The following is an 11,968-nucleotide window of genomic DNA, read 5'->3' as shown; positions in this document are numbered from 1 at the left end:
TAAAAAAATGCAAAGAATTATTATTAAAACATTAGTCTCATGCCATTTGAATATTTCCAACTGTTTTCTATAGTACATTGAGAATATGGTAACTTTGTCTATAACAGCACATTTTTCAAAAGAGGTCAAAATTGTGTTTAGCTTCAAAGGAAAATGCTTAATAAAAAGACTCATATAACTAGCATAGTAAATTATCAAAGAGAAAGAGGGACTATATAAATATTAAGATACGTCCACATTTTTTTTTTTACTCTAAATGATAATCATACGCTTAAAGCTGTTTATTCTTGTTAACAGCGTACTGGTATTAGATTAGCTTCAAAACCTTAGTTGAGATGTGTTTAATAAGTAAATAGTAACAGTACTAAATCATTTCCTCGTTGAAAATTCTTTGGTAATTTCAGCTCATTTTAAGGATGAAGCTATTTTTTAAAAAGAGAAGCATAATAAAAGCAAGGAAGCTGGAGGCTCACTAGCATATTATACCAAGCCCTACCAAGCAAGTTAAGGGTAAAGTAGAGATGAAGTTTGGTATTCATGGAGGTATAAAAGAAAATACTTTAAAAACTGATGTGAAAATTCTACCAGAAATATGATCTGTACTGTGGAACAGCCCTTTGGACATTTTACAATAAGACACCAATTATCTGGATCACTGAGCCAACTCCAGATATGTTTAAATAATTAGAACACAATTAGGAACATAAGTTCACAGTTTATTAGATGAAGACTTTCAGACAGAGGGTAGGTATGGATAATCTGGAGCCTATACATTGTACATATATGTTTCAGTCATGAATGTCTGGATTATTATCATTTTAGCTGTATTATGACAGTACCTATTGGGACTGGGATTCCATTATGCTGGTGTTGTACAAACACATCGCAAGACAAAGTCATTGTCCCAAAGGGTTTACAATTTAATTTAAGAGACACAAGTGAATGCAGAACACACTAAAAAGGGGATAGGAGAGGCAGGACAAAGAGTATCAGAAAATCATGCGTGTACATAAATTAGCTATTGCACAATTTGATTCCAAGTAATTTTAATAAATATATGTAAATATTAGTAAACTCCAATGGGCTTCTTTGTAGCATTACCTGTGGGCAATTTCCTGTAGTCTTCATAGTAAAAACAGATCTTGAGGAGAGGATAAGTGGCAATATGGATCAGTTTGGAGAGGGCATTCCAAGATGGGGTGACATGGAAGAAAGCTTTAAGATGCTTGTGAGATAAATGGACAAACAGGAGTATGGGTCTGGCAGAACAGAGGACAATGTGATGTACAACCCTTCCGTAATTGAACATTAACCATTTAGGGCACGGTGCTCCAGCTCTTACATAGGTGAGTAGTCTCATTTAGGTGAGTAATCCTATTAGTAAAGGCTTCAGGATCAGGTCATTAGGAAAGCACATGCTAGATTGACAGGAAGATTTTATGATATAAAGACTTCTTTTTCTTCTGCTTCACACTATCTTATTTAATTCTATTCTCCCCTCCCTATGCACACAACTTCAATTGATACTTGGGGAGGTTAATCAAATGAACACAGGATAGAGGGCAATGAAAAAGACTTATTAACATGCCTCTGGTTATAAATGTAATCTATACAAGCATTCGGATTTTTGTGTGTGTACTGTAAAACTGAAAAGTACTTCCTTAAGTAACATAATGGCGTAAAAATCTAGAAAGCTCTGTGATTATATTTGAAGTCTTTCTAGAACACTTGTGAGCGTGTATAATAGCACATTGTGAGGACTAATGTAATCTAGTATATTTAAAACAGTTTTTTATGATGGTACTACTGTTTTAAATTTCTAATTTTGTTCTTCAAATGTAGCAGGGGAACAGTTTTCTTCAAACTCTTGCCTCTTTTTCTTGGGCTGATGAGTCTCCTTTAAGTCTTCTACTGAGGTGGATGTCGCATATTTCAGTTAACTAATACTGTTGTCCACATCACACCCACACATGGAAAAATTTATATTTTGCTTTCAGTATTTTCAAAATTATCCTGTGTGATATTCCTAGGCTTCAGACTAACAACCCATTTTGTCAAACATTCATCCTTCAGCAACAACTGAGGCTCTTGTGCTTATCGTAACTATATGGAGGCAGGCATTCCTCAAAGGACATCACTGCTAAAATTAACAAATTAAAGCAAGAGAATTTAAAATCTTATGAGTCTGCTGTCAATTGTGGGAGAAACAGCACTAATCTAAAAACTCTGAATACTTCTGACGGCAACTGGTAAATGTACAGTGAATCTGTTTTAAGTAAATACCCAAGCAACCTGCAAAAATTGGTTGCACACTAAAAGTGGTTTTTATAGAAAAAAATTGTAATGAAAATCTTGAGGCTACTCTACAGTGATTGTTTAAAAGAACTGGTTAGCTACTGGAAGTGGTTCTTAGCATAGGGTTAAGTGTATTGAAAAACACAGTGTTCTCTTCTAATAGAATTTAAATGAAAGTTTTATCGAATTCAGACAAACCTACATGCCTTGATTCGTGAACTCACCCAGTTTTCTCAAGTATTGCTGCTTGTATGGTATGTAACCCCTCTTGTTTTGTGAGAACATGGCTCGGCACAATACCAGTTTGCATGAGCTACATCAACCCAATTGCTTGTAAAATGTGGAGAGTTAAAGTCCCACAGTTTAGATTTTTTTTTTTTAAACCGGGGATTTTGTTTGACCCATTATATTATTATAAACATTCCTTTATTTTGATTTTGTAATAAATACTGCGCTCCATTTATGTGAATTCAGTGTCATAGGAATATTACTCAGACATAAATTTAGGGTTTCACAAACACTATGTTTTCTTCCCCGTCTTCCATAAATTTATTTTAAATGAGATAAACTTAAAATAAACTTAAATCAGTCATAGGAAAGGAGAGGCACGCTGCACTGGAAGACACTGGGACTTGCAGATAATCTGAATTTTCTAGTTGAAAAAAAGATCACATGGGTATTGAGGTGGGATGGGATCAGGTAGGTTAGAAACTAAACGTACAGCATTCTCTTGGGGAAAGATCTTAGAAATCTTTGGTCAGTCCAAAAACAACCTATCTTGCACTCAACAGCTGACTTTAAGCAGCAGCAGTTCTGATGAGTCTGGGTATCAGGAATGTAGCAAGAGACCATTTTAGCCCCATTTAAAATTAATTACAAAATTTATTAGATAAACTCAGGGATTTGCTTGGTTAAGGATTCCCTCTATTTTATTATCTCCTATAACTGCATCGTTCAAAAGTAGAGCTAGTGAAATAGGAAAATACCCCTGATTTGTGAATGTTTGTGGATATAAATGTTGAGTTTGGTTCACTATGAATTGAGGGGTCAATTTCTTATTTGCAAGTATTCGGATGACCATTATGTAGTCATGTAAATGTTGACAAATCCTGAAACTTTCACCAACTTTTATTTGTCCAAAAATCCTTATTAGGAGTTTGCTCTTTTTTTGTCTTTAAAGTTTCAGTTATCTAATCAGGACCAGAGACAATGCCTTGTGACTTAAGTGACCAGTCACAACACAAATTAAAAACACTGAATAATCTACTCGTTTAAAAAAAAAAAAACCCTCCTAGGATGGAAAATATCCAGTATAACTACCTGGTGAAGCAGAAATTAAGATCTGTTTGCAAACTAGTGATTAACTAAAAAGGGGTCAAAAACTGTAATGAAATATTTGATACAAATATTTCAACCAGCTCTAGTCAAAAAACTAATAGCATTCAAAAACTTCATAAAATGTATTTTAAATACTTACCTCAATAAATCAGAGCTGTCTACAGCTTGATAATAGTCCTAATCCATGATTATCTACTTTGATATTGTAACTTAACAATAGTTCATATCAAATTGTACATAACCCTTGCCTTTCAATTATCGTATATTCCAAATTTCAGCAAAATAGAAATTTTTTAAGTTTGTAATCAAAACTATGCTAGCATCTCATTTACATAAATTTTCATGAACCCAGGCCAAAAAGTTACTCTTGTATCCAGAAGTGGTCTGATTTTGAAAGGTGCTACGCACTTACAGCAACTGTTGAATTCAAAGGGATTTGGGAGTGACCAGCACTTCTAAAGATCAGACAACTTCTATGTAGATGTCCAAATATTGCTTTAAGTGTCTAATTTGAGGAACCAAGTTTTGAAAATGTTGACCCCCCATTCTCAAACTAATCCCTAACAGCTGGTTTTCATGTGGTAAGGCATTTTAAAAGTGCTGTAAACATAACAAAATGAATTTAGTAGGTATATTTTAATGATTAATTAATTTTATATATATATATAAAGGTGTTTATCCCACTACATGTTTGAAGCCCAGCTGCTGATTTTGTTAAACTGTGGCCATAGAAATACAGGATATGCTAAATGCTCATTTCCCCACATGCTTGCCTTTCTACTCCTTACGTACATCTTTTACAACACATTTTTTAAAATTTGTTTAGACCACAAGATATGTTACTCTTACTTGCAAATTAAACTCTCACTTGTAGCATGTTAGATAATTCAAAACTGCCACTGGAGTTTTGTTCTCAGTTTTAAAGTACGCACTGACACAGTAGGTTAAAATATACTTGCTGAATGGAATAGTCTTCTTTTTCTATGATGAATATTTGTGCCATCTTCCTCTACTGTCTTTAATATATCTGCTGGGATGAAAGAGTCTACTTCTACATAAAGATACACCTAATGATATTATTCCAACTATTGTAAAGATTTATCTTTTTAGAAGTCTGATATTCAGGTATTTCAGTGCACTATAAGTGGAAAGATTTAGCAGAGAAATTATCTGTATTCTTCCACATTTTCAGAAAAAATATTTACCATTGTAATTGATCAAATCGATATGCCAACATTTATGCAGTGTTTTCTACGGGGACAGAATACATTGTTTTTTCATTAAAGTGAATCTACTTTAAATTAATAAGGATTTCATGTCACATTCTCCCAGGAAAACTATAGAACTTTGAATCAGAGATGTAGAAGTGGATAAAAACTGTATCAATCAGCAATTATTCATCCTTTGATAGCAGGAGTTTCAGTGTCAGGTTTGGAGAAGGTTCGGAGTGGAGTTCCACTGATGTTCATTCTGGTTCCATTACTATTTGCTGTTTTCATTATCAACATGACAGATGGATGTGTGAATACATTAATATTTACAGACAATACAAAAAAAGACAGGAGAGTTAAAAAATACTATATTATAAAAGAAATCAAAATGAAGCAAGTTTAGTGCGGCAAGAACAAAATTACATATAGGGTGGGAGAAAACTGAGGCCAAGTCGTAGGGGCACAGAGAAGAATTTGTGGGGAGTATTATAATGAAGTCAACACAACATAGTTGCTACACAGGGTTGTATTGTGGCCGTTAGCATGTAGATAGAAAAAAAAATCAGAAGAGTCATTTCAGTTCCACTCAGAACTCAGCACGAGCCTTGTGTCAGCTTTAGACACTAGATTTTAAGAAAAACCACAAATTGGATAGAGTACACAGAACAACTGAAGTGAGACTTTTGAAGAAAGTAACTACATTCAGTCCACAGTAAAATGTAAAAAAACCTGAAGGGAGACACAGTATCGTAATTATGTAAAAGGGGTGATATGACAAAGCCAAGGAGTAATTTTCCCCCCCATCAATTAAGGAGGACCAAAAAAAAAAAAAGGAGTAATGGGGTTATGTTGCAGCAAAACTTATGTTTATAAATTCAAAAAGACCAATAAAATAAGCATCTAGCACACTGGGATCTTGGTCCATGAGTAGGGCCCCTTTGACACTAAAATAATTTTAAAAATATTGTGTAATCACAGTCACTACAGATTCAAGGTCAAATCTGTCACCAATCTTGGATGATTCAAGGATAATTAAATCAATCCTGCCACACTGCAGCAGGTCGGACTAAGTGATCCAGCTGATGTCCCTCTTTCCAAAAAAGAGAAAAAACAAAAAAACAAAAACAAAAATCCATGAATAAGTCACCAAAAAAGTGAACAATCATACAGAAAAAATGCAAGTGTTTCCACTGAACACAGTGTTCTGACATGTCATTATTAATTGATGATTTGTTTTCCTCCTTTAGATTTGTGCACTTGGTGAACTAAAATGTAATGGAAAGGAAGCATGTTATGTGACAGCATAGTCCAGCAGATAGGGTGTAGGAGTCAGGAGACCTACGCTCTATTCCAGCTCAGCCACTAAACTCAGTGTGTGACCTTAGATAAGTCATATATCTTCTTTGTGCTTTTCCCATCTGTAAAATAGGGATGATTGTACTTACCCTACTTGGAAAACTGCTTTGAGATCTACAGATGAAAAGTGCTAATTTGTGTGCGAGAGTCATTCAGACTATATTTAGGGATGATACAGTGAAAGACAGTAAATTCCTACTGGAATAACCTGGAACTGCCAGCTGATAATACTTCAGATACTATAGTATTTTGATGAATATATCTAATGGACATATCCCCATTTTCCCTCAATTTTTAAATCCCAATTAAATGCAAGAAAATGGATGTGAAAGTTTTTCATGAAGCAATAGGTACAATTGTAGTTTAGAAGTCATCAGTTTCATTTTGTCAGTCCACCACAAACAGAAGAGAAATGTATATTTCTACTTGTATAATGAAACTCTTCGGCACAGTTCTAATATCTTCTAGCTAGGATTTTTGAAACGGTGGTAGAAAAAGGTTTTATGTTTACTATATCATCTACTTATTGCTTGCTCACTTATATTTGTATTTTGCTTAACAGATTTCTGATATGTTCTGGTTTCTTGTTAAACTGTAATTGAAGGTACAGTGAGACCGTTACGCAACATCTACGAAAACAGTTATATTTAAAGAGACAATGACCACTTTCCATAAAATACTTTTATTGACTATGAAGAAAAAGAAAGCAGTAAATTCCATCTGATATTACTTGAAAATGTGGATTACAATGTTTTATGCAGTGGTATTGATACATATACACATACACAGAAGAACAGAGAAAAAGCGATTGCCTGAAAAAATTAAATATTCCTTTACTGTATTTTAGTTTTAAAATATTAATGCAATTAAGCACGGTTATGAAACAAACACTGAACTATCAGTTCACACTTGCTAGGGATGTCTGGTAGCAGGAGTCTAAGTTGGAGGTTCTTTTATTTAAACCATATGCCCTCCCTATCATTCAGACCTAAAAGTGGGATCTGCACTTAACATCTCTTTTCATCTAAAGCATATAATATTTTCAGATTCTCTATAGCAGAGGTGGCCAAACTGTGGCTCGCGAGCCACATGTGGCTCTTTTACCATTAAAGTGCTGCTCACGGAGCCCTTGGCCTGCCCCACACCCAATCTCCACCTACCAGACTTGGGGGAGGAGAGAAGCTCAGGACCTTTACCTTTCAGCGGGGCAGTGGGGTAGGGGTGTCTGCCCAGTGCGGAGGGAGGGGTCTCAGGGCTTCAGCCCCATGAGAAACACCTGCCGGGGCTCGGGCTTTAGCGGGAGCAGGGCTGACGCCCTGATCCCATCATGTGCCTCCCGCAGAGCTGAAGCCTCAAGCCCCAGCAGGTGCACCCTTGCTCTCGAACTTCTGAAGATTGTCGTATGCGGCTCGGAGGATCAGTAAGTTTAGCCACCCCGATCTATAGTTTTGATTCCGGTAATTCTAGGTTTAAAGCCATGCTGTAAATAATGAGCTAAAAATGTTGGACTAACATAGTTAGCAATGCCAATTAATTTAGTCTGATACCCCCCAAAAAAGTTTTAATTTTACACATAAAGTAGAAGAGCAATGATACTTCAAAGAAACAATTAGAAAATCCTTTCTGACCTGCAGAAGTTAGGTGGTTAGTAGAGTAAGAGCTTCATGAGTGTCAAACTGATATAATTCCCTTCCTAACACTTCTTTTTTAATAAACTGAGGCCACAAAGCATATTGGCCCACTAAAGCAGAAAAGGGAAAGTCAAAACTCTTCCAATGCAGTTATCATGGACTATTTAAAAGAGGGAAAATGGCTGAAATAGTATAGTTTGCATTTGCAAAATTGTTATATTACTTCCAATTAAGGCATAACCATCCATTAGCAAGAAAATGCATGTCACTGTATATACTTCAAGAGAGAAGCACATACAGGGCAGGAAACAGAAATACGTACATACAAGTGAAAAATCTTTTAAACCAGTAATATGTTGTATGCTATGAAAACAAAGCCAATCCTTTCAAAGTAGTTGATACTGGTCATTTGGACACTCCCAGGTATAGAATCTGATACAATCTTTTGGCCAGTAGCGATATGCAGTCAGGATCATTGGCTATGGAATTCTTTTGCTTACAGTTACTATCTTTGCCCATTTTCAAGTACATTTCTTTTGCTGAAGAGAGGTCATTCTAAGATTCCCTCATTTCACCCCTTACTTCACCACCACCAAATGAAGGCCCTGGTGGCAGATGCAATTCCCTCTGGAGTCCAACACCATCATGTTAGATTCGTACACTTGAAATCACAAAAAGTACACCCCTTCCTCAAGAAACTGTGTATTGTTTTTTATAACACTCCAACCTTTGCTGGCATGGAAAAATCAGCAGAAACATCTGTACCATATAAAAATTCAAATGATTAACAAAAGTAAAAGGCCCAGATTTTCAAAATTAACTAGTGATTTTGGATGCCCAACATCAGACACCTTAAAGGGCCTGATTTTCAGAAAGTGGTGTTAAAATTAGGCCCCTTGAGTGTCTAGTTCAGAAACCTAAACTGAGGTACTCAAATAATTCATCACTTTTGAAAAATCTTGGTCAACTCTTCCCCCACTCACACACAAAAAAAATAGCCAACCAACCTCTTAATACGATATTTGTGAAGGGACAGATGTTCTAGAAAAATAATGTTGATTTTAAAAATCAATAGCTGGTTGCAATTTTCCATGTATTTTATCCACGGTATGCCTTAATTCTAGTATTTGAGAAAGATTTAATTTTAGAATTTAGAAATGTAACCTTTGTCCGACTAGAGCCTAATCAATTTGTGAACTTGTCTTGGGTATAATTCACTCCAGTGCAGAAGGCCAGCAGAAGGCCCATATGTGATATCTGCAAGTTCCTACTAAGAAGATTTAAAAGCATTGATTTATCCACATTTGCCAGATTCTCAAGAGCAGGGACAACTAACTAAAATTAACTGAAAAAGGAAACTTACAAAGCTAGACAAAAATCAAAAGTCAAACAAAGCAGGTACTAGGCGTAGATTATTTAAGTGCTCCCCTAAGATATGTTTAAATGCACTACAAAAGACTGTGAGCTCCTTCGGGCTGACTGATGGGCCAGTCCTATTCCTCTTGTTCATCATGGTCCCCAGTGGAAGTGTAGGAATTTTTTTTGTGCTAAGAAGAATGGTCAAATGGTTAGGTTGACAGCCTGGGACTCCAGAGATCCAGATTCAGTTCCCTGATTCAGAGATTTTGTGTGTGACCTTGGGCACATGACTTGGTGCCTCTGTTACTCAGTTCCCCAACTGTAAAATAGGGACAACAGTGCTTCCCCTACCTCACAGAGGCCTAGTGAGGATAAATACATTAAACGTTGTGAGGTGTTCAAATACTACAATAATGGGGACCACATAAGTACCTGATAGGTAGGAACAGACAGTGCCCCTTCAGCTGCAGTCCAAGAATGGGGACCAGCAGTATGTCCCCTTCATGGATGGTTACACAGCTAGCACTTCTTCCCCACTCTCTTAAGGCTGGGAATCTTCAGAACAGGCTTAAGATGGTGTGGGAGAGACAGGAAGGGAGTGACACCAAATTTTTTTTTTTTTTTTTTACACTTGGCACAAACAGCTCGCCCAAATATGAAATACTACATTATTTGTGTTTAATGAGGTTTGTTTGAGAACATTTTATTGTTTAGTTGGGTCCTAATCCTATGAGCATATGGAAGTTGAGGACATTCAGCTTTTCAAGAAAGGAGCTCAGCACACTGCAGGATCTGGTCTTGGATGCTCATTCTTTAAAGCATTTTTTAAAAACACCAGAACAACAACTGAGTGTTGCCTGGATCTCAACTCACACTCTTTTAGCCTCTTGATCTGCTACCTTGTGTCAAAAACAAATTTTTGTTTAGAGACTGAATTTATGCTCCTCCTTCATCCTCAGTTTTAGAAGACATCAAATTCAAGTCAGTACAAAAAGCGCTATCTGAAGGATGAATTCACACACCCCTCATTCTTACTTCTTCACTCAGTCATCAGGCCTACCACACAGGCAGAGGAGCAAACTGAAGCTGAACTTTACTCTCCCCTCCTCCCCCATTTTATTTTATAAAATGGAATGAAAGAAAATGTATATGAGAATGATCAGGATTGTGATAATGTAATCTTCCTACACCCAATTATAACTATCCATTGTGCAGCTAAACTACATTCCTATGGAGTGGGAAAATGGCTTTTTTTTTTAAACCAAGCTAGTCTTCAACATTTTGTGATTTAGCTGGAGTTTCCTATACCCATTAGAACACAAGCACGCAGGAAAAAAGTCATAGTTAGAGTGAGATGATGATGCTGTGAAGTTGTAGCAAACGTTACCTTTCATCTGAGTAGATATCTTGATTCCTGTGCTTTCCAAAGTTGGAATTTCCTGCTGGCTTTGTGCTGATGTGTTGGCAGTGGTGTTTTTATAGAATGATTGATCTATATACCAAGTTTTATGGATAAATTCATGCTCATAATAATGGGTAAGCCAACCCTACTGCAGAAAGGACTGTATTGATTACAAGTTATTTAATCTTTGGGGCAAAGAGTTTACTTATTGCTACTCCCAAATTACAGGTTTCATTTTTACAACTATTTTTACATAATGAACTATTTTTCCATTGGAACTTACTTGAGGGCATGTATTGCACCTAAAATCAGTAATATCATTTGTCTTGGTTAGAATGTTTGAAATTATGATTTAATTTTGGGTACCATTTAGCCCCCCACAAAGTATGTGCTTACCTGGTCCCTCAAAGGGCAAGAGTTTGGATGGAATTGGGTCCTTAGCACTCAGCGGGATCAGGTAGAGGTCCTTGACGTGTCTGTTGTTATTAGCTACAACACCAAAACGACCACGACTGCTAAAATAGGAGTAGAGAGAAATATAGGCAACTTCCTCTTCTTCTGTTGCAGGGTGGAAACGAATCAAGCACAGTTCCTACAATACAAAAGTACAAGGGGAAATTGTTGATCTGGTGCTAAACTGGCAAATGAAGTGCTAAATGGGATGTTACCACATTGGAAAGTACTTCACTTTTCATTTAAAAAACCCAATATTCTATAAATTGTGGCAATAATCAACACCAATTGTTTACATTAGGGCAATACTATAATTGAAAGGAATATCACTGTGCCTAAAACTATTATTTTAAATTAAAAATAGAATTAGTTTTAAGCCCTACACAATTTTGAAAACAAACATTAGTTGTGTATCTTGCATCTAAATATTGCCTCTTAACAAATTAGTAGTCTGAGCATTCCAGCAATACTGAAGAAGGGAATACTCTTACTGTGATGCATCATGACAGATATTAATATTATAATGCATGGATTTTCCATTTCCATCAGTGTTTTTAATAGTAAAGCCTCTTGCCTACATTACATAATCACTTTGTCCCCTTTTAAAATTGTATATAAATATTTAACACTAAAGAATTAAATTCTCTTGGTTCACTTGGTACACTCATTTACTCACAAAAGAGCAGTAAGTAAGGCATTTGAGCCATTCAACATTGTAGAGGATCAAAATGGTTAATATGCTCAAAATACACAAATTTACATTTTTCTTCAGTAAATCCAATTTAAAAATTTTAACTTTTAAATGTTTTCACTGGATTCCTGGGCATCATCTCAGATAATATTGGAGGTTTAGCAATTAAAACTATACCAGAATTGTCAATAAAGACAAGTGCAAAGTACTACATTTAGGAAGGAAAAATCAA

At 35.8% G+C, this 11,968-nt stretch overlaps 1 protein-coding gene across 7 annotated transcripts in view; it reads right to left on the bottom strand.

Annotated features, from left to right (window-relative positions):
* DIDO1 (death inducer-obliterator 1) overlaps positions 1–11,968 on the bottom strand; it is an 88,622-nt gene that overhangs the window by 5,886 nt on the left and 70,768 nt on the right. For 5 of the 7 annotated variants that reach the window (XM_073309101.2, XM_073309100.2, XM_073309103.2 and 2 more), the window contains one exon: positions 10,989–11,184. In XM_073309101.2, the coding sequence (XP_073165202.2) occupies positions 10,989–11,184 (196 nt within the window). Of the gene's footprint in view, positions 1–4,667; positions 10,683–10,988; positions 11,185–11,968 lie in introns of those variants that run through there. The other 2 variants (XM_073309107.2, XM_073309106.2) reach the window with 2 other exon arrangements.

This window comes from Lepidochelys kempii, chromosome 13 (genome assembly GCF_965140285.1).
Source record: "Lepidochelys kempii isolate rLepKem1 chromosome 13, rLepKem1.hap1, whole genome shotgun sequence".
NCBI lineage: Eukaryota > Metazoa > Chordata > Testudines > Cheloniidae > Lepidochelys > Lepidochelys kempii.
This window is presented reverse-complemented; position numbering and strand designations above follow the sequence as displayed.